This window comes from Dendrobates tinctorius, unplaced genomic scaffold (genome assembly GCF_039654945.1).
Source record: "Dendrobates tinctorius isolate UK_male_01 unplaced genomic scaffold, ASM3965494v1 ptg000040l, whole genome shotgun sequence".
NCBI lineage: Eukaryota > Metazoa > Chordata > Amphibia > Anura > Dendrobatidae > Dendrobates > Dendrobates tinctorius.
The window spans coordinates 15,840,163-15,864,163 of NW_027361708.1; the positions used below are offsets into that span (position 1 = coordinate 15,840,163).

Sequence of the window (24,001 nt, forward strand, 5' to 3'; positions counted from 1 at the left end):
CGCAGAGCAATCCGCAGGTAAAACCGCAGGTCTTTTGACCTGCGGTTTCACCTGCGGATTGTACAAAATCCGCGCGGATGAATCCGCACCTTTTCCGCAGCGTGTGCACACAGCCTAAGGCACACGTCGGGTGCGGGTGTATGGCAAGTGCCAGTTCTTCTATATGGCCAGCATCCACCAGAGCAACAAAAACAAATTATTTCACTTTTTTTTATTGATTTTAGTGCACAATACAAATTTGTTTTTGCCATAATCGTACTGACCAGTAGAATGATGTTAACGTCAGTGCTCTATCCCTAAGTGAGCTGTGTGCTCTGACCTCCTATTTATAGGCTGTATAATCCTAAAATGGCGCGACTTGGCCAGTCCTTATCTTTTATAGTGGCTGTTATAGTCCTTCCTGATTGGATGCGCTAGACCAGGTGATAAGCTGACTACAAGGCATTATGAGAAAGCCCAGGCGATTACCCCTTACATTATTAGCCAGCTCTCTGAGTTCTCCACAATGTGCAAAATGGTTTTGGGCATTTTTTTTAGGATCCTGATGAACAGAGATGAGCAGATTGCTTAACGCAACCCCAAGCCACAGTCTAGGTCAGTACTATATTTTGTATTCTGCTGCGGATCCGCAGCGGTCTTGATCCTGCGGATCCGCAGCAGTTTCTGCTGCAGTGTACAGTACCACTAAAATCAATGCAAAATGAAAACCGCTGTGCAGTGCGGATTTTTCCGCGCGGATTTGCTGCGGTTTCAAAACCACAGCATGTCAATTCTTTGTGCAGATTCCGCTGCGGTTTGGCACCTGCTCCATGGCAGGTGTCAAACCGCAGGGGAAACCCGCAGAAAAACTGCAGATAAACCAAAGGTCTTTTGACCTGCGGATCTACCTGCGGTTTTTGACAAATCCATGCGGATAAATCCACAGGACAATCCGCAGCGCGTGCACACAGCCTTAGTCCTCATGCCAATGAGTCAGCCCTCATCCGCTGTAACATGGACTCTTTACGACCTCTCAAGGTATTCAGTACTAAAGTGTATTCCCCATCTGGGACACTTGGCTTATTGATAGGCTGTCCTGTATCTGTCAAATGGATGAGGGTCCTACTACATTACCTAAGCCCCTTCTACAATGTAATTGGATACCATGGCTCCACAAAAAGCAGACATTTTTGTGGCAATCGTATTTCTTTGTCATTTTTTCAGCACAATTAATTCCATAAATACAAAAAGCCAGAGCAGAACTACATTATTATACACTATTTCTCCACACTTAGATTTTTCCCCCCATTTTTCAATACATTATAGGGTAAAATTAACGGTTCCATTCAAAATTTTAAAAATCCTGCAAAAAAACAAGCCTTCGTATTGCTGTGTTGATGGAAAAATAAAAAAGTTATGGCTCTTGGAAGATGAAAGGGGTGAACAGTGAAGGCTACAAAACAATGGATAAAGATATTGTTGATATGAAAATGATGAAAAAAATGAAGACAAAATTTTCAAATATAAACATGGAAATCCCCATACATGCCATTGTATCAGTGAGGTTATTAATGGTTGTCTGAGGAATGTTCTGCCGGGCTGAACGTACTTGGACACACAAATCATCAGCATTCGCTGCTGGCAGTTTTCTTTGCAAATGCCAACCAATGACGTCCCATATGTGCTGATGGGAGACAAGTCCCGAGACGGTGGGAGCATGATAATCCATGCAGGCTGCTCATTGCAGCTAAGAATCAGTCTTCGGATGTTGTGACTGTTGTCACGTTGCAGCTATGCAGGTAGCTGCAAGCTCCACTAGATGGCAATAGAGTGGAAGGAGGACAGCACGTCTGCAAGAGCAGACCTGCAGCGCTGCAGTGAGGCTACCACCAGGTGGCAGCAGAGTAGTCAAACAAGCCGGGTCAAAATCTAGACCGTCACGTAGTACAAAGGGAAAAAATAAGCACAGAGTTAGTGAAGCACCAGAGGGTCAATAGCAGTCCAAAGCAGAAGTAACAGAAGCAAGAGACAAAGTCAGGTCAGAGCCAAAGCCGAATCAAACACTCGGAAATCCAAAAACAAAGGGAAACACTAAGACGGGATGGACAGAGAGGAAGGAACAGACACAGGCAAAGTCAGTAAGCGCAGCAGGACAAATCAGGGTACTACCAGAGTCAGATACTCACACCGTAGCCAGAAAATATAACTGACATTGCCTGCAGGATGCAGCGGGGATAAATAGTAGCCCTGAGGGGGTACTTTGGGGGAAAAAAAAACAGAATTAGACTTACCGGTAATTTGGTTTCTAGTAACCCACCATGACATCACACCGGAGGATGCTACCCTTTTCCTAATAGGGACAGGAAATACCAAAGAGGTTAAATAACCCCTCCCACATCCTCCCCTCAGTGTTATTGTAAAGGAACACAGGAGTAAGAATTCTTCAAATTATATTTTATTCTCTTTAGCTGAGAAAATGAAAATTAAGCAAAGGGAGGGATTTACCCGTACTGTCATGGTGAGTTACTCTAAACTGAATTACCGGTAAGTCTAATTCTATTTTCTCTAGTAACCCACCCACGACAGCACAATGGAGCATTACCCAAGAGTAATGTTAGGGAGATACTATAACCGGGTGGACTTTTCTCCTGAAGGCCAAGTACTCGACAGACATCAGATCTAGCCTGTAATGCTTAGAAAATGAATATACTGAAGACCAGGTAACAGCTCTGCATATCTGCTCGATGGAAGCACTGGCTTTCTCGGCCCAGGAAACAGATGTCACTCTAGTACAGTGAGCCGTAAATTTCTCTGGCGGTGGAAGTCCCTGGATGTGATACGTCTCAGAGATTGGTCTCTGGATCCAGTGGCAGTCATGGATCTGGAATACTTCTTCCCCTTATTCTGTCCTCGAAGGTGAACAAACAGGTTTTGATCCTTCCTAGTTTTCTCCATCTCCTGAAGATAGCGGAGCATCATTCTCTGAACGTCCAGAGTGTGGAACTCTTCTTCCTCCTTATTACCTGGGTCTTGATAGAAGGAGGGAAGCATTATCTCCTGGCACCTGAGGAACTCGGAGACCACTTTAGGAAGAAATGACGGGTCCAGTCGCAGAATAAGTCAGTCCTGTAGGATTCTCATGTACGGTTCATGGATTGAGAGAGCCTTTAACTCATCCACTCTTCTGGCTGGAGCTATTGCTACAAGGAAGGCTGTTTTCCTGGAGAGCTTGTCTACATTTATAGATGACAAGTGCTCAAAGGGTGGTAGTGTGAGCCCTTTTAGTGCAACATTGAGGTCCCAGGAAGGTACTAAATTTATAGTTCTAGGACGTAGGCGAGATGCTGCTGTCATAACTCTTCTAACCCATCGGTGGTCGGCTAACGTCCGGCCGAAGTAAGAACGTATAGCTGTAACCAGGATTTTGAGGGTACTAGGTCTGAGACACTTCTCTAGTTTCTCTTGCAGGAAATCCAGGACCCGTGGCATGTTTTTTTTTTTTTTTTTTTATCATAAAGGTTTTTATTGAGTTTTCAGAAAAAATACAAACTTCTCATACAAAAACATCAAGAACAGGAGCAATGAGTAGCAAGAGGTGGAATAACCTCGAGCCATTATTAGAATATCAATCTGGGACATTAAATACCCCCTCCAACAACAACTTGAACATAGAAGCGGGGAGAGGGGGGGGGGAGGGGGAAGGGGAAGCAGCTCTACATGCATGGCATTCTTAGGCACAATCAATTTATTTATGGTGTAGGTGTCTGTATCTGGGGGAGGGCCGTTGCATAAAGGGAAGTGGCCCACGGATGCCATTGTTTAAGTCTCACCGTTCTCTTCTCTAGATTGGGGGTCAAGTTGGTTTCGTATAGCCAGTGTAGGTTGGTCCTCTCAATTAGTTCTGTTTTTGTAGGGGGGCTCACCGACCTCCACTTGTATGCCACACAGTACCTGCCGGCTATGAGAATGTGAGAAATGATATTTTTTAAAAGATCCGGGATCCCATCTAGGCCAATGTGTAGCACCGCTAAGGTTGGGTTTGGGGAAAGACGGAGACTAGTAACCTCATGGATTAGATTGAACACCTCCTGCCAGAAGTTAGATAACTTAGGGCAAAACCACCACATATGACACAAGGTGCCCCTGTGGTTGCATCCCCTCCAGCACAAAGGTGACATATGTGGGGAAAAAGAAGCCAGTTTAGTAGGGGAGTTGTACCACCGCAGATGAACCTTTTTTAATTGCTCTATGTGATTGAGACATGAAGAGAATTTGTGGATCCATTTTGAGGCCGCGAACCATTCTTGCGACGGAAGCTGAGAGGCTAGATCTTTTTCCCATTTGAGCATATACGGCAATTGTTTGTCCGGTTCCGGGGAGTTTAGCAGGTTATGGATGTATGAAAGGCCTTTGATTTTGCTATTTTAAAAGAATTTTTTAATTGCGGCGTTGTCGGCTGTTTTGGGAACTGGTAGGCGATGTGCGGACTGAAGTAAGTGACGTATTTGAAAAAAATGGAATAAACTGTGTCGGGGGAGGTTAAATTTAACACACATTTCTGAGTACGGGAGTAGGACGCCTTCTCTATAGAGATCTGCTAGGGTAATTGGACCTCCACGTGTCCAGGCGGCAAGATTCAAATTCGGAATGAAGGCTTCCAGCGATCTAAGGGGAAGGCTGGGACCTAGAGCCTGTGACACTGGCTTGCTCCATAAGGACCAAGCTTTCTTTAGAGCTGCTGTGGTGGGTAGAAGATCGCCGGGGGGCGAAGGGGTTAGGAGCAGGGAGTCTAAGAATTGTTTAGGGGAGTGGACCTGTGCCCAGGTGTACTCAATCTGTAACCATCTCAAGTCTGAATCATTCTTCCACCAATCTCGAGCCGGTTCCAGGATAGCAGCTCTGTGATATGTTAGAATATTAGGAATACCCATTCCTCCACCACTGAACGGGGCATGCATACATCTCAGGGCTATTCTAGGTTTTTTCCCAGCCCATATAAATTTACTCATTAGCGAATGAATTTTGGTGAGATACCGTTGCGGAATTGTTAGGGGCAGGCACCGAAGTAAGTAGATAATTTTTGGGAGACAGATCATTTTAAAAGTCTGCATTCTCGCCACCCAAGAGAGCGGGAGAAGAGAAAGGCGAGTAAGTTCTTTATCCAATGAGGTGTGCAGGGTCAGCAGATTTTTCCGGATCACGGAGTGTAGCGGGGCCAGTATAATACCCAGGTAGGGGATTCCCTCGTCTTCCCATTTGAAAGGGTAAAGATGAGAAAGAGTGGCTCTGGTAGAGGCTGGCAAGAAGAGCGGAAAAATTAAGGACTTGGTAATATTAAGCTTGTAATACGAGACTTGAGCGAAGGAGGACAGGATCTCCATTACGTGTTGTAGGGACACCTCTACATTAGTGCAAGATAAAATCACGTCATCTGCATATAGACTGACCACATGATTTATACTCCCCACTCGAATCCCCGAGATCCGAGGGCATTCACGGATAGTCTGCGCCAGAGGCTCTATAGCAAGGGCATAGATGATAGGGGAGAGCGGACACCCCTGGCGTGTCCCATTGGTTAATTCAAAACTCCGAGATATAAATCCGGATGCCAGAACTTTGGCGTTAGGGTTAGAGTACAGCGCCATTATGGCATTAAGTATGGGGCCTTTGAAACCAAACTTGGCCAGAACAGATTTCAGATATCCCCAGTGCACCCTGTCGAACGCCTTCTCTGCGTCCAGGGACAGGAATACACTGGGGATTTTCCTCCCCTCAGCCACCGCAATCAGATCCAGCATACGTCTCGTCCCATCCTTCGCCTGCCTCCCCGCCACAAACCCCACTTGATCCGGGGAAATCAGTGATGGAAGAACTTTATGTATTCTAGCTGAGATTATTTTGGCGTACAATTTTAAGTCGCAGTTTAGGAGGGATATTGGCCTGAAGTTTCCTGGTGAAATAGGGGGTTTTCCTGGTTTTGGCAGGGTAGTTATAATGGCCTCTAGATTATTTGGTGAAATATCTGCTGTGGCTCGCCAAGAGGAGAAAAGTCTCAGGAGGAAAGGAGACAGGGTTTCAGTGAATTGCCTATAATAGGAGTTAGTGAGGCCGTCTGGGCCTGGAGCTGAATTTCTTTTGGCTGTGGTCACCGCCTGGCGAACCTCTTCCAGAGAAAAAGGGGAATTTAGTTGCTCCAGCTGTACTGCAGATAACCGAGGAAGATTAATATTGTTTAAGAAGGAATTGCCGTTTGGGTAGGCTTTGGGGCAGTCGGGTCATTTTTAAGGTTGTAGAGAGACTGGTAAAAGTCAGCGAATGCGTTGGCTATTTCCGTTGGGTTGCGTATTGTGGCATTAGAACCCGTCATGAGGTATTCAATTTTATTTTGCATTTCTCGTTTTTTAACCCTCCTGGCTAGTAAGGCACCCGCCCTGTCACCCATCACATAGTACCGCTGTTTGAGGGATCTTAAGTTTTTCTCATAGTCTGCCATCAACACCTGGCGGAGCTGTGTTCTTAGTTTCCTGAGTTCGTCAGATGTCGACAAGTTTGGGGCAAATTTATTGTGGGCTTCCAAAAGTACTATGTGGGACAGTAGAGCTTTGTAAGTTGCCTGATGCCTCCTTTTCTCCCTAGTGGCAATTTTGATGAATGACCCCCTAATATAGGCCTTGTGTGCAGACCAAAGCGTTTCCTCTGTCACCTCCTTGTTATCATTAAAGTTAAAAAACTCTGCGAGGTCGGCCTGCAACTCCTCAGAGATTTGTCTACAGGCTAGGAGGGAGTCATTCATGCGCCACCGGGCAAAAACAGGCGCGCGGTTTTGCTCCTGAACTGTCAGGTATATGGGGGCGTGGTCCGACCAAGCTATAAGTCCAATTTTTGAATCTGAGCAATCCATAATAAGTGAGCTATCAACCAGAAAGTAGTCCAATCTGCTGTAAGAGGTGAACCGAGGCGAGAAGAATGTGTAGTCCCTCTCATTTGCATGTTGGTATCTCCATATATCATGGAGATGCCTTTCTGAAATTATTGTGCTCATCTCCTTCCTCTTTACAGCAGTATTGGAGCAATCCAGAGTGCTGGACATTACCATGTTAAAATCCCCGCAGATTATTTGCTAAGGCTGGTTTCACATTTGCGTTTTTTTGCGCTGGAAAAAAACGCATACGTGCGCATGCGTTTTTTCCCCTATACTTAACATGGGTGCGCATACCTGCGCGCTGGCATGCGCACGTATGCGATTTTCATGCGCTGCATGTTTTTGGGGTGTGCGTTGGTATTTTCCAGACGCAGCATGTTGCATTTTTTGGCCCTGCAAAAAAGCGCATGCGCACGTATGCGCACGTTTTGCGCTAAAAATGGCCATTATAGCCTATGGGTGCGCATATGTGCGCATTGGCATGCTTATGTATGCGTTTTTTTGCACAAGCGTTTTTTTTTTTAACCATGGAATTTAGGGGTTTGGGTTAGAGTTAGGGTTAGTTAAAGGGGTTTAGGGTTAGGGTTAGGGTCAGGGTCAGGGTTAGGGTTGGGGTTAGGGTCAGGGTTAGGGTTAAGTATGGTTTGGTTAAGGGTTAGTGTCAGGGTTAGGGTTAAGTATGGTTTGGTTAAGGGTTAGGGTCAGGGTTAGGGTTAGTTAGGGTTAGGGTTAGTTAGGATTAGGGTTAGTTAGGGTTAGGGTTAGTTAGGGTTTAGGGTTTGGGTTAGGGTTAAGTATGGTTTGGTTAAGGGTTAGGGTCAGGGTTAGGGTTAGTTAGGGTTAGTTAGGGTTAGGGTTAGTTAGGGTTAGGGTTAGTTAGGGTTTAGGGTTTGGGTTAGGGTTAAGTATGGTTTGGTTAAGGGTTAGGGTCAGGGTTAGGGTTAGGGTCAGGGTTAGGGTTAGTAAAGTCATGGTTTGGGTTAGTGTGAGGGGCCACCTAATGTTGGAAAAAACGCAAACGCGGTAAAAACGCACTAAAAACGCATACAAACGCATAAAAACGCTGCGTTTTTTTCATGCATGCTCATAAAAATGCTTGAAAAAAAAGCAGCAGTTGTATGCTTTTGTATGCGTTTTTTTAATGTGTTTTTTGCGGGAAAAACGCGCTGCAAAAAAAAGCAAGTGTGAAACTAGCCTTACCCTCTTTAACGGATGAAAGCTTGGAATGAAACCTCTGCAAAAAGCTGATCTGACCAGAGTTGGGGGCGTAAACGGTTGCAATAGTATACTTAGATCCATTTATGGAGCAATTAATAATGGCGTATCTACCGTCAGGGTCTAAATGTTGTGAATGTAGTGTGAACGCAACAGTATTTTTTACACAAATGAATACTCAAGCCTTTTTTATTTTTCCACAAGCCAGCAGTATGAAAGGAAATTTAGCATTATTTAACCTGTGCGAGTCCCCTTGGAGGAGATGAGACTCCTGACCACATATTACATCACATTTGGATTTAACCACTTCCCGCCAAAACATGGATCTCTTGGCTGGCGAGTTCAGACCCCTAACATTTATAGACATACAGTTCAGTACCATTGTACATGAAAAAAAAGTCTCTTGCCTAGAGCTGCAGGGGGAAAAGGAAGGTTAGGCAGGAAAGAGATAACACTAACAATATTGACATCACTAACATTACTGATGTAGGGAGCATCAGTCCACAAAGAAAAAAGCCCAAAAAAGGGGCCTGCGGTATGGTGGAAATTTACCGCCATGGGGGTTCAGGGTCCTGGTTGAACAGAACCAGCGGACCTTAAAAGTAGCAACTAAGTCTCAGCCGCGACTCAAACATATCACATAACTCACGCGACGGACCAATCTTCATTCACTTTATCCTGTTGGGATGATCCTGTAGCTCTTGGAGATCTGGCCGGGAGATTTGCCAAGTTCCATGAGGATAGGAGCTTTGCCAACTGCTGTGGGGAATGGCAGGCGTGGGTATTTCCTGCTCGGAAAAGCAGGATCTTTACAGGGAAACCCCATCTATAGGATATAGCTTCATCCCTGAGAACTTTGGTATAAGGAGCAAATTCCCTCCTTTTTGCCAGGGTTCCTGCAGACAGATCTGGAAAAATGGACAGGTGCCGGAATTGCTCAGACAGAGGGGGTCTCTTTCTCAGGGCTTGCAGCAGGGCTTCTTTGGTCTTGTAAAAGTGCAGGCGAGCTAAAGTGTCCCGAGGGACATCAGCACTGAGGGATTTAGGCTTAGGGACTCTGTGTATTCTGTCCACCAGGAAATCAGTTGCAGTCAGGTCTGGGAGCAGCTCCTGCAGCAAGGAGCCCAGAAAACTCTGCAGCCCCTTGTCTGGTATGGCCTCTGGAATTCCTCTGATTCTTATATTATTTCGGCGGGACCTGTCCTCTAAATCCAAGACCTTGGTATGGAGCTTTTGCACTTGTTCCTCCAGTGCTGCATTGGCATCAATGAGGCTATTGTGTGACTTTGTCAGCTCCCCCATTTTAGATTCAATATGTGCTGTACGGCTGCCTATGGCAGTGATATCTCCCCTCAGCTCAGCCACCATATCTTTCCAATCCTGCTGCAGTGATGAGCGGGGGCACTGAGCAGTTTCTGCATTGTACCTTTGGTAAGCGGTATATCTGCAGCGTCTGTGTCCAAGTCTGGGCCTGCTGTGGATCCCCTCCTGGATGAGCGTGAGGAAGCTGTGGAGGAGGATGCTGCCGCCATTTTCCCTCGCCCTGTGCTGGAGAAGAAGTCTGTAACTTTCGCCGGGGACGGCTTCTTCTGGGATTTTCCCCTTGGCATGCTACGATCCTGGATACCTCCGCAGCACTCCCCCCCGTGTGCAGAGAGACTGGTGCCGCTGGCGAGCCGCAATGAGCCGATTAGGAGTCGAAGTGGCTGGAGCTCAGCAGCTAAGTTTCCGGTGCCATTAGCAAGCAGGCCACGCCCCCTCGACCCGTGGCATGTTTGATTGGTGTTGGTCAGGTTGTTCGGGTGCACTCGATGCGATGAAGGTCTTCTCTATCTTCTGGTATATAAATTTTGTCACTGCTTTCCTGCTTTTCTGTAGTGTCCTAAAAACCCTTTCTGATAATCCTCTGGTCTTCAGGATTGAGAACTCAGAAGCCAGGTACTCAGATGTAACTTCCTGGGATCTGGATGGAAGATTGGTCCCTGGTGGAGGAGGATTCTGATTGGGGGTAGTGCTTCCGGTCCCTAAATGCTTAAGTTGGACAGAGCACTGAACCAGCTTCTTTTGGGCCAGAGTGGTGCTACCAGGATTATCTTGACCCTTTCCAATCTTGTTTTTTGTAGAACCCTTGGCAAGATGGGTATTGGAGGGAAGGCATATGCCAGTTTAAATCTCCATGGGTGGGCTAACACATCTATGCCTAAGCAAGGATTGGCTGGATTTAGTGAAAAATATTGATCCGCCTTTGCGTACTGACCACTTGAGAAGAGATCAGCCTCTGGATGGCCCCACCTTCTGGTCAGTATCTGAAAGACCTTGGGGTCTAAAATCCATTCCCTTGGATGGATCTCTGTTCTGCTGAGAAAATCGGCCTGTATGTTTACTGCTTCTTTAATGTGCAGGACAGTGAGAGGTGTTCTTCCGACCACAAGAATATTCTGTCTGAAATCACTTTCAGGTCCTCGTGCTTTGATTTTAACAAGATCTGTTTTTGTTTGGGCAAGAAGGATGATTGGCTGTGTGAGTCTAGTAGGACTCCCAAGAATATTTTTGATGTTGCGGGAACCATATCTGATTTCTTGAGGTTCACTATCCAGCCTAGAGATGATAAGATCTGGGTCATTATCTGTAATGTTCCTGTAGCATGGGTAATGAAGGAGCTACCAGCAGAAAATCGTCGAGGTATGAAACTATGCATATGTGTTGACCTCTGATGTATGCCATGACTTTTGACATGATCTTTGTGAAGATCCATGGGGCAGAAGATGGACCGAATGGGAGGACATTGAATTGGTAATGTACTGTGTGTTCTCCCTGAACAATCGCAAACCTTAGGAAATTCCGATAAGTTGGATGAATCGGGATGTGGTAATACACATCCTGTAGGTCTATTGTCACCATGATGAAATCTTGCCCAATTAGAGGTACCATCGATCTGATGGATTCCATCTTGAATCTTCTGTATGTTATGTATTGGTTCAGGGATTTCAAATTGATTATAACCCGATGAGACCTTTTTTTTTTTATCAGGAACATGTTTGAATAGTGTCCACTGTTTCTTTCCCTTTCTAGGACTATGGAAACTACCCCTGTGGATAATAGGCCCCTCACTACTGAAATCAAGGTGAACTGTAGCTCCGGAGAGGAGAGTCGCGTTGATTTTATTTTCTTTAGAGGATACGAGGCAAACTCTATTTTTATTCCTTCCCTGACTGATGCTATAGTCCATTGGTTTGAACAGATCATGTGCCATTGAGGAAGTTTGAGATGAGATCCCCGCCTCTCTCTCTTGGGACATGCACATAAAGCGAGCCCAGCGAGCCCATACCGGGCAGCAACTTTCTGAACCCTGCTCATGAAGGTATTGTTCACATGATCAGGTTTTAAATATATTAGATAGGACTGCTCCGAGAAGGATATACTGTGACGTAGTGGAGTGGCTTAGCGTACATTTTTTTGCAAAAAAATGTATCAACTAAATACCCTGGTTTATCTTTTACTAGCACTTGCTGCTTACTGTTACATATATTTTACAACAGAGTATTTATGCACCTTTGTCATACTGTGTGCTTTTTCTGTGTCTTAGTTCTTGGGTGGTGAGAACAGGGTCTTACTGACCTGTTCATTTTTTGTGCATGTGTCATGTGTTCTGAATCTATTGATTTCTTGCTTATGCAAGCTTTGGGAGATCCCCACCTCTCTCTTTTGGGACATGCACATAAAAAAACATTTTGCCCAGCGAGCCCATACCGGGCAGCACCTTTCTGAACCCTGCTCATGAAGGTATTGTTCACATGATCAGGTTTTAAATATATTAGATAGGACTGCTCCGAGAAGGGTATACCGTGACGTGGTGGAGTCGCTTGGCGTACATTTTTTTGCAAAAAAAATATCAACTAAATACCCTGGTTTATCTTTTACTAGCACTTGCTGCTTACTGTTACATATATTTTACTACGGAGTATTTATGTACGTTTGTCATACTGTGTGTTTTTTCTGTGTCTGCGAACTCCTACTGAGTTGCCATCATGACTTATTTTGTCTCTGAGAGTGGGGAAGAAAAAGATTCTTGCCTCTTCCCCCTTTCGGGTAGCTCCAGTGACCTGACTTGCCCTTCCCTCTGCATTGAGGTGTACGTTCCTGTGGGGGCGAAAGGGTCTCTTCCCAGTATTCCTAGGTTCAGGCAAGGTCGTCTTCTTATCTGAAGCTTTCTCTAGCAGCTTGTCAAGGTCAAGACCAAATGTACTTTCCTTTGAAGAAGCAAAATCTCAATTTTGAAGTCATGTCCCTACTCCAGGATCTTATCCAGAGTGCTCGTCAAACAGAGTTCGATAACCCTGATGATCTTGCTGCTATTCTTATGGATTCTGCAGAGGCATCTGCTAAGAACCCTGTTCCTTTCTGGAGGAGAGGTAGAGAAGCCAAAATGTCCTGTCCAGGAGTACCTGTGGACAGGTGTTCTTCCAGCTGCTCTAACCAAAGGTAAATAGGGCCACACAGGTAGATACGGCATTGGAGTTTAATAAGGACGCCAAGGTTTCCCATTACTTCCTTAGTAGACCATCCATCTTGCGTTCCAGAGGGTGCTTCAACTGTGAGGCATCCTCAAACGGTAGTGTAGTTTTTTTGGCTACCCGCACAATTTGGACGTCGACCTTTGGAATCTCTGAACAGCATGCCGCTGTTTTGTCATCTTTCATCTCTGCTGGAGAAGTCAACCTATTTTCTGGGGATTCCCACTCCTCTAGCACCATGACCCGGATGTTTTTATGAATGGGAAACACCTGTTTCTTCCTAGAATGTAGGCCCCCCCAAACATCTCTTCCTGTAAAGACTGAGCAGTCTTCTCCTCAACTCCATGGTCCTCCTTACTGCCATAAAGAATTCCTCTATATTCTCTGGGGAAAAATAATATTTCTCCTGTTGGGAGATCTCTGGGTCCAAGTTAATTCGCCCTCTTCCAGAAGTTCGTCTAGGATTGATGTTTCATCCTGAGAGTCATCATTCAACTCCTCCTCCAGATTAAGCTTTCTCTTTTTAGCTTCTGGAGGGACACTGGGAGAGGGTAGCCAGGGAGGTCTTTATCTCCTGGTGGATTAAGACCCCCTCTCACATAAGGAGATTGTTAGCGAGATCGCTGAAACGTCACCGATTTTGTGACTCAACAGCGATCTCGCCAGCGATCTCGCTGCGTGTGACACATAGCGGCGACCGGCCTCCCACTGGATATCGCTGATCGTGCTCGAATGTCCTGAGCCATTTTTAGATCATTGGCGTCCCGCTGGCCAGCATGCATCGCTGTGTTTGACGCCGACGAGCGACCTCGTTAGCGACGCAGAACTCATGGACGCAGGCGGGAGTCGTCAGAATAGCTGCTGTGTGACAAGGTACCAATGACCGCTGAGGTCGTTATACGGATCGTCGGATCGTTGCTGCGTGGTTAAGTAGATCTGTCTGTTTGGCAGCTTACTAGCGACCATTTAGCGATGTACCAGCGATCCTTAACAGGTTGTATCATTGTCGGGATCGCTGGTGCATCGCTATGTGTAACGGTACCCTTAAGCCTTTAATCTCTTCCATTAAGGAAGGTTGTTCTTCCCTGATGACCTTTTCAAAGGGAATGGACACCCAGTGCCAAAGTACTTACTCGGACCGGGAGGGTGCTGGGATCTGCAGATGCAGAGCAGAGAGAACTTGACATCTCCATGCTACCACCACACAGGGTTAGTATTACCTTAGATGTCTTCCTCATCCAGGGCTCTTATTTAGGCGACCAGACCACAGCACCTGTCCACTCATTAGAGGACCTCCTCCCCCTCGATGTTCAGGTGTGGGGGCAGCCAACACCTATCTGTGCTGTAATCCCCGAAGTGTTACGGCATGGAGCGCAAGAATCTTGTGCATTTTGTGTACCGAAGCCGGCGCACGATGTCACTTCCTGCCGCCGGCTTCAGTACACCAGATGCACAAGATTACTCATGCGCGCGTTCCAGTGCAACACGTTGCCTGGATACAGCAACACCGGAGGAGGAGAGGAGGCTGGAGAGCACTTAGAGGCCCAAAGGTGCGGACTGGAGGGGGGTCCTGAGTTATGACCGGAGACGGGAGCAGCGCTCGGGGAGGAGAGGTAAGCCTGCTCGGTCCCCTGCTTCCCGGCTTGTTCTCTATTCCCCCCGGTGACTGTTGCCAGCACAGCACATCGTGGATGACCTCTTCATCCCTAGTAGGGACAGGAAAAAACACACTGAGGGGAGGATGTTGGAGGAGATATTTAACCTGTTTGGTATTTCCTGTCCCTATTAGGAAAGGGGCAACATGCCTGTGCAGGCATTCAGCACAGTAAAGGCAGAGGCATGGGCACATAGGTGAGCAGTGTTACCCTGCTGCGTTGGTGACTATCAGAACGCAGGCCTGCCGGTCTGCACCCTGTTGGAGACGGCACACACATGGGACTTTGGACGATGCAATATTTAGCTAATGAATCAGGACTTTACATGAGGGTCTGGCTGTGGGGGACATACGAGGGTCTGGCTTTGGGGAATATATGAGGGTCTGGCTGTGGGGGACATATGAGGGTCTGGCTGTGGGGGACATACGAGGGTCTGGCTGTGGGAGGCATACATGAGGCTGGATGTGCGGACTATCACAAGAGTGGCTGTGGGGGACATCAAACTGTATAGGAGGCTGTGGGGGACATCATACTTTATAGAATCATAGAATGGTAGAGCTGGAAGGGACCTCCTGGGTCATTTGGTCCAATGCTCTGTTCAAAGCAGGATTCACTAAATCATCCAGACAGAAGTCTGTCCAGCCTCTGTTTGAAAACTTCCATGGAAGGAGAACTCACCACCTCTCGTGGCAACCTGTTCCATTCATTGATCACCCTGTTAAAAAGTTTTTTCTAATATCTAATCTCTCATTCACATTCAGTTTCACCCCATTGCTTCTAGTCTTTCCCTGTGCAAATGAGAATAAAGATGATCCTTCTACAATGTGACAGCCCTTGAGATATTTGTACACAGCTATTAAGTCTCCTCTCAGTCTTCTTTTTTGCAAGCTAAACATTCCCAAATCCTGTAACCGTTCCTCATAGGACAGCTGTTTCCTTAGACAATCGATTCTTCTATTCCTTTAATATGACAGTGAAGATCAGTTGATGCTACATTTCCTTTCTGAGACAAAACAGATGCAAAATAATAATTTAAAAGTTCGGCCTTCTCAACATCTTTCTTACCATTTCCTCATTTTCATCCTGTAAAAATCCTATAGCATCTTTGACTTTTTTTACTTTTGACATATCCCCAAAATCCTTTTTATTGCTTTTGACATCTCTTGCAAGCCTTAATTCATTGTCAGCTTAAGATAATCTGATTTGTGCCCTGCAGGTCCTGCAGACAGCATTATATTCTTCTTTAGATATGCCTCCCTCTTTCCATTTGATAAACATTTATTTCTTCCTTTTTAGCACGTATTTAAGTTTTGTGTATATCCATTCTGGTTTCCTTAAATTCTTCGTATTCTTCCGTCTTTTTGGAATTATTAACGATTGTGCTTTGAGAATCTCATTTTTCGAAATTTCCCATCTTTCCTGGACATCACAGGGGACATCGTACTGTACAGGGCGCTGTGGGGGACATCACGCTGACCAGGGAACTATGGGTTCATCATATTGCATATTGGGGCTGTGGTGGACATCATAGTGAGTATTGGAGGGATGTTGTGGATATCAGTTTATATTGGGGGAATGTTGTCATGTCCAAAGTGTGGTCACCATCATACTGTGTTGGGGACAGTGTAAGAAGGGATACAGTTTGAAGAGTACAATGTAGTGGGCAGTATGAGGGAATAGTGTGAAAAGGGGGAACAGAATGGATATGGAGAGGTGACAGTGTGAAATGGGGGCACTATATGGAGAGAGGTTAACATGGTAGGGGAAAATGTGGAGATATAAAAATATATAAAGAATGTAAGGGAAAACTAGAGAGGAGACAACTATGGTATAGGCCGTGGTTCATAAGGGTGGATGGTGTAGCAGTTATAGCTGTTAATGGCAGACAGTATAGTGGCCATATACTGTAACAGGCTTATTTAGGACAAAATATCAACAGATATTTTTATGCAGCGGTCATTTTAATAACACTCATTTTAAAGCACTGTGTCTGAATGTGCTGCAGAAGACGGGAGAAAAGTGAATCTGGAGAGACAAGCTGTGGATGTGAAAAGCCATCATGGCGTCTGGGCAAAATGGAGTCGAAAATAAAGAACAGACCCAGAGAAGATGTCATCCATAAAGTAACTGGGTATAAATGTTTACTTGTTGACACTATGTCTCATCAGTACTGTGGTTCCTATATGGTCCGCAGTTTGATAAAGACGGATAACTTTCAGCATCTCCTTACCATTGTTTAGGACTTACTGTGAGTTGTAGGTTCATGAGATACAAATTTATATGGGCCTGACTTGACATTACAATTGAGTGCTATACTAAGCTTTGTGATGTACAGTATGCATGTAGTGATGGTGGTTCTGATGATATATACATGTACTAATGATGGTACTGGTGTTTTATTTATTTACTGATGGTGGTTCTTGCGATATGTTCATGTCCTGACTGAGGTTCTGGTGATGCATTCATGTACTGATGGTGACTCTGATGATATAGTCATGTACTAATGGTGGTTCTGGTGACCTGTTTATTTACTGATTATGGTTCTAGTGCTGTATTTTTGTACTAGTGATGGCTCTTGTGTTCTATTTATGTACTGATGATGATTTTGGTTTCCTATTCACGTACTGATGTTGGTTCTGGTGATTAATATAGCACCGGATCCATCATCACTACATGAATACATCATCAGAACCACCATCAGTAAAGGAATAATGACACAAGAACCACCATGACTACATGAATAAGTAACCATAATTACCATCAGTACAGGAATACAGCAACAGAACCACAATCAGTTGTGATGCAACCTGCATTTGTCACATGAGTGACTTAAAGAAGCACTCCCATCAAAGTATGTTATAGTCTTAATATATTGCAGTCATCATAATATACAGCACTGTGTACTTAAATTTACTTATTTTGCCCTTCTACTCTTTTTTGTGTTCTATGTAGGAACATGAAGTCACTTGTCTCTGCATTTATTATTCACTTCTTCAACTCCTGACTAGTGATGAGCGAGTATACTAGTTACTCGGGTTTCCCCGAGCACGCTCGGGTGCCCTCCGAGTATTTTGGCGCGCTCTGAGATTTAGTTTGTGTCGAAGTAGCTGCATGATTTATGGCTGCTAGCCAGCCTGAATACATTTGGGGTTTGCCTAACAAACAAGCATTCCAGACATGTATTTCAGGCTGGCTAGCAGCCATAAATCATGCAGCTACTTTGACACAAACTAAACCTCAGAGCACGCCAAAATACTCGGAGGGCACCCGAGCATGCGCGGGGAAACCCGAGTAACGAGTATACTCGCTCATCACTACTCCTGACCCAACTGCTCCATCATCATTAAGTGAACACATTTTACAAACTACACCCCCAAATGAATTAATCTAGGGGAGCAGTTATCATACTGACAACACATGTGCCTCTCAGAATTTTATACCACTGAACAGTGAAGAAAGAATAATTACTGGTTTATAACTAAAATGTTGTTTTAGCCCGAAGTTTTTAATTTTTATAAGGGCTAATATGAAAAAATGGACCTCTCAGTTTGTTCTACAATTTCTCCGGAGTGCCGCAATACCCTACATGTAATCAGGAAGTACTTTTCTGGGACAGTGGAAAGCAGCACCATATTACAGTGCAGATTTTACTGTTTTGGTCTGCGGGTGCTATGACCCACTGGAAGAGCCCCTAAGGTGCAAAAACAGCAGAACCCCCCACCTCCCCATAAATGACTGCGTTTTATAAACTACACCTATCAATGAATTTTATACTATTGCGCAGTGAAGAAAAAATAATACAATTTTTAACACAAAAATGTTGTTTTAGCCCCAGATTTTACATGGGTAAAAATGCCACCAAAATGTGCCAAACTAATTCCGCTGAAAGTGGAAATACATTACAAAACAGAAAACGGCACAATTTGTACGGTATTTCTACATAATATATCCAAAAATATTTTAGCCAGTATACTGTATATACACAAGTAGTAGAAATAACTTTGCAGTAAAGTCAGCACTGTGAACCAATCATCCAGACTGCGGTAACAGGCTTCAGGAAGCGTCTGATTTGCAGAGAAATCCTGGGTGAGGGTGAGCCCTGTGCAGACATGCACTTCCATAGATTGAGCAGGAGACACTGACGGTGAAGGAAGCACCCCTGTGGTGACGTTTTGGGGGACCTCCACCTGTCTCAAGCTTGCAATCCTTTTTCCGTTCCTTCATCAAAATGATATACACCACGTGACCCAGAACCAATCCTGACACCAAGTACTAAAACATATAAACCCAATTTAGCACAAAACAGCTTGTTTACAGCTATTAATATAGAGAACCATAGTAATACATCTTTGCACGATTGCATTATAAAAAGCAAGTGTCTTACAAAAACACATTAGACATATCTCATGTAATGTTTACAAAGATACATTAACGTTACATCTCTCATTTAACCCTTTTAGGGAAACCATATCAAGAAAAAATATCCTATACTTTGGAATAGCACTGTCATGGGGTTGCCGTGACAGTGTGGAGCCAGAAGACCCCAGCTGCTACTCTGGAGCTGAGAAGCACTTCTCCTTCATTGTAATGGTGTTTATTCCTTCTGGCAAAATAGGGGTTAATCGGCCATGTTGGAAATCTCGTTGCTTGCAGCTTAGCTCAGTTAATCACTCCTTTCTCCTTTATAATCTGGGCTCTGATGCAAATCCGTGTCAGAGCTAGCATTTGCAGCATGGCTTCAGGAGGGAGAGGTGTTCATTTGAGAAGGAAGTTATCTGTGACTGCTGCTTGGTTTGTAAGTGTGGAAATTCCCTATCCTTCTCTATCTTGGTTTATTCTCCCTCGTGCTCGTTCTGCACAATCCTGTGATAGATTAGCAGACTCAGGAAGTAGCAAAATGGAGTGTGTAAAGTCAAGATCGATGCTTGGGTAATCGGTTTGCTAGGGTGGATACCCAGTCTGTGCCAAATTACCTGTCGGATTTTGGGGATGTGTTCTCGGAGCAAAGGTGCCAAGAATTCCCTCCTCATTGGCCTTATGATTGTGCCATAAATCTCGTCCCTGGTGCCAAGCTGCCTAAAAGCAGACTCTATAACATCTCTGGTCCAGAGAGCCATGCCATGAATGACTACATCACGGAAAGCCTGGATAAAGGTCATATCAGACCATCCTCATTCCCCGTTGCTGCAGAATACTTTTTTGTAAAGAAAAAAGATGGGGGTTAGGCCCATGCCTAGATTTCTGCGAACATAATATGATCACTGTCCGTGATTCTCATCCGCTCCCTCACATTCTGGACCTCTTTAGTCAAATTGTGGGGGCAAAGTGGTTCTCAAAGATGGACCTCAAGGGGGCGCACAACGTAATTCGCATCCTGGTAATAAAGCCACCGCTGATCTTACTTGGCATTTTTGGTGGCCAGGTGCTCATCAGGATGTCCAGGAGTATGTAGCCGCCTGCAGCGTCTGTGCGTATTCTAAGAGCTCTCGTACTAGTCCTTCGGGGGCTCTCCAACCATTGAAGATTCCCAGTAGACCTTTGACTCACTTGTTGGTCGATTTTATCACGGATCTTGCCATGTCGGCAGGGAATACTGTAATTCTGGTGATGGTAGATTGATTCAGTAAAATGTCTCATTTTATCGCTTTACCGAACGCCAAATCCTTGGTGCACATTTTCGTCAGGGAAATAATTAGGGTATGTGCACATGTTGTGGATTTGCTGCGGATCCCCTGCAGATTTACAGTACAATGATAACCTACGGGAAAAAAAATGGCTGTGCACATGCTGCGGAAAATTCCGCACGGAATCCGCAGAGGTTCACTTTCCGCAGCATATCAATTCTTTGTGCAGATTCCATAGCATTTTTAAACCCATTTCATTATAGAAATCCCCAGGTGTAAAAACGCAGACGAAATCCGCACAAAATCCGCATATAAAACGATTTTGACACGCGGATTCTGCCAAGAGATGCAGATTCCACGCGGAAAAATGTGCACAGCAATCCGCAACGTGTGCACATACCCTTAGATTACATGGGCTCCCGATCGATATTGTTTCTGACCGGGGGGTGCAGTTCGTCTCCAAATTTCGGAGGGCATTTTGCAAAAGTCTGGAGATCCATTCGTCATTTTCTTCCGCATTTCACCCGCAATATAACGGGCAGATGGAACGGAACCAAATATGTGTTCTTTTTTTTTTTTTACATAAAAATACGTATTTATGGGTATTATGTGTTTTAATTAGTATTTTGTGATTTTTTTTTTTTCTTTAAAAAATTTTTTATTTTAAAACTTTTTTTTTTTTTACTTAGTCCCTCTATGGGACTCTCACTTCTATGGCTCTCATTGTCAGTATAATGTATTGGCCAGGTGTGGACCACAATGCCCATAATGACTGCGGTCTCCAGACCTGAACAGAGACCTTGCCCTATGTCTCAGGCTAGAAGCTCGGGCTGTATAGGAGATGTAGGGTCAGTCTGGGCATTGTGGTTCATCTACCGCCCCTAAAATCCAGCGCTATGGACCAGTGGCGTATCTAGGGGGGGGCAGCCGGGGCAGTTGCCCCGGGCGCAGCCAGCAGGGGGGCGCAGTTGGGCCGCCTAATGCAGCGGTCCGCAGTGTCCTCCCCGGCGGCTGCGTTCTGCCGCCCCCCTGGCCTGGGAGTCGGCGGTTCTCTGTGTCAGCTGTCAAGCTGACAGGCGGCACAGAGAAGGAGCGCATGCCGGCTCCCAGGGAGCAATTGTACTGGCGTCATACAGATGCCAGTGAAATTGCAGCTCTGACCGCCGGGTCAGAGCGACGTTAACAGCGTGATCAGGTCACGTGATCACGCTGCTGACGTCACTCCCCGGCGCCCAGAGAGAACCCTGGTGGTAAATGTGCTCCACTGTGGAGCTGAAGAACCACCGAAGATGGGAGATGGGGGGGATTTGTAGAGGGGATGGGGATTAATGTGTGGGGGGATTTGTAGACGGCATGGGGGTTAATGAATGGGGATGGGGGTTAATGTGTCTGGGGGTTAATGAGTGGGGATGGGGGTTAATGAATTGGGATGGGGTTAATGTGTGGAGGCGTTAATGAGTGGGGATGGGGGTTAATGTGTGGAGGCGTTAATGAGTGGGGATGGGGGTTAATGTGTCTGGGGGTTAATGAGTGGGGATGGGGGTTAATGAATTGGGATGGGGTTAATGTGTGGAGGCGTTAATGAGTGGGGATGGGGGTTAATGTGTGGAGGCGTTAATGAGTGGGGATGGGGGTTAATGTGTGGAGGCGTTAATGAGTGGGGATGGGGGTTAATGTGTCTGGGGGTTAATGAGTGGGGATGGGGGTTAATGAATTGGGATGGGGTTAATGTGTGGAGGCGTTAATGAGTGGGGATGGGGGTTAATGTGTGGAGGCGTTAATGAGTGGGGATGGGGGTTAATGTGTGGAGGCGTTAATGAGTGGGGATGGGGGTTAATGTGTGGGGGGTTAATGTGTGGGGGGGCTAATGAATGGGGATGGGGGTTAATGTGTGGGGGGTTAATGTGTGGGGGGGCTAATGAATGGGGATGGGGGTTAATGTGTGGGGGCGTTAATGAGTGGGGATGGGGGTTAATGTGTGGAGGCGTTAATGAGTGGGGATGGGGGTTAATGTGTCTGGGGGTTAATGAGTGGGGATGGGGGTTAATGAATTGGGATGGGGTTAATGTGTGGAGGCGTTAATGAGTGGGGATGGGGGTTAATGTGTGGAGGCGTTAATGAGTGGGGATGGGGGTTAATGTGTGGAGGCGTTAATGAGTGGGGATGGGGGTTAATGTGTCTGGGGGTTAATGAGTGGGGATGGGGGTTAATGAATTGGGATGGGGTTAATGTGTGGAGGCGTTAATGAGTGGGGATGGGGGTTAATGTGTGGAGGCGTTAATGAGTGGGGATGGGGGTTAATGTGTGGAGGCGTTAATGAGTGGGGATGGGGGTTAATGTGTCTGGGGGTTAATGAGTGGGGATGGGGGTTAATGAATTGGGATGGGGTTAATGTGTGGAGGCGTTAATGAGTGGGGATGGGGGTTAATGTGTGGAGGCGTTAATGAGTGGGGATGGGGGTTAATGTGTGGAGGCGTTAATGAGTGGGGATGGGGGTTAATGTGTGGGGGGTTAATGTGTGGGGGGGCTAATGAATGGGGATGGGGGTTAATGTGTGGGGGCGTTAATGAGTGGGGATAAGGGGTAATGTGTGGGGGGATTAATGAATGGGGATGGGGTTAATGTGTCTGGGGGTTAATGAGTGGGGATGGGGTTAATGTGTGGAGGTATTTGGAGTGGGGATGGGGGTTATTTAATGTGTGGGGGGATTTTGAGTGGCGATGGGGGTTGATGAGTGGGGATTGGGTTAATGTGTGGGGTGATTTGGAGGAGGGGGGCGCCGAACCGAATTCTTGCCCCGGGTGCTAGAAAGCCTAGATACGGACCCCCAGCTGAGGGGAGCGCCCAGTGGGAACATGCAGAGCCCCCTCGCTATGCACCAGGGCTACTGATTCCAGAATAAAGACCCCGCAACATTCATAGCACTACCCCCAGAAAATGGGGGCATTCCTGCTCCCACACCCAAAAAAGGAATAACCTGACGAGACCCTCACATGAATCCCAAAGTAGTGCGACAGCTAATTAAATCCTGAGGGAAAAAAAAACCTGCGTTATTAAGGGGCAACGCGGCGTCTTCTGCTTTGCAGGCGGCAATGGCCGCGCACGGAAATCCCCGGTCACCGCGGACAGTCAGGAGCCGGCGCGTCACCGGTGTGGGGAGGCGCGGCCGTGGTCGCCATGGGGACCGTGCAGCAGCGACAGGAGACGGCGGGTGACATGCCAGAGAAAGCCTCGGTGACGGTGCGGTTCGGTCCGTATATGAACGGCTCCGGTATAGTGCAGCACAGCGTGTCACGGCTGCAGGGGCTGCGAGGTAGGTGGCTGGCGAGGAGACTGCAGGTTAACAACGTGGTTGACTACAACGGGTTAACTCAGCATAGAAATCAGTTATTGCACGGTAACCATAGGCTGCACGCCAGCCAAAGCGGAAACAACAAAAAGCCATGAGATACGATTTGTTATGGAATAGAATAAAACTGTGGCGCCGACCCCTGTGAGGGGCTTCTGGGAGAAACTCTGCTCCAGGTGTAGTGTCGGCTTATCATCCCTAGGTTTGTTTTACCTGCTGCGTAGGACGCTGTTTACACTGGACATACATGCGATTATATACTGCGCAGTTACTGGGCTTCAGCCATTGTGGCCGTGCGCCTGTGTTATCACCCAAACTCTCTTGGATCTGTTTATACAACGATGTATTTAGTAATTTGGTTTCTCTCCTCTGTGGGGCCATGTTTGGCTACTTTGGATTACTACAATTTTTTATATTTGGCAATAAAATGTAATTTATTTCTAAGCAAATCTTTTCTCAGAACTTTTTTTTTTACACTATTCTTGACATAATAATAATAATAATAATAATCTTTATTTTTATATAGCGCTAACATATTCCGCAGCGCTTTACATTTTGCACACATCATCATCACTGTCCCCGATGGGGCTCACAATCTAAATTCCCTATTAGTATGTCTTTAGAATGTGGGAGGAAACCGGAGTGCCCGGAGGAAACCCACGCAAACACGGGGAGAACATACAAACTCCTTGCAGATGTTGTCCTTGGTGGGATTCGAACCCAGGACCCAGCGCTAACCACTG

The 24,001-nt window shown here is 46.0% G+C and overlaps 1 protein-coding gene across 1 annotated transcript in view; it reads left to right on the forward strand.

Annotated features, from left to right (window-relative positions):
- Positions 1-23,016: 23,016 nt before the first annotated feature.
- Positions 23,017-24,001, forward strand: part of CUNH10orf53 (chromosome unknown C10orf53 homolog) — a 70,789-nt gene continuing 69,804 nt past the window's right edge. The window contains exon 1 of the mRNA XM_073574834.1: positions 23,017-23,222. Within this exon, the coding sequence (XP_073430935.1) occupies positions 23,087-23,222 (136 nt within the window). The 5' untranslated portion in view covers positions 23,017-23,086. The remainder of the gene's footprint in view (positions 23,223-24,001) is intronic.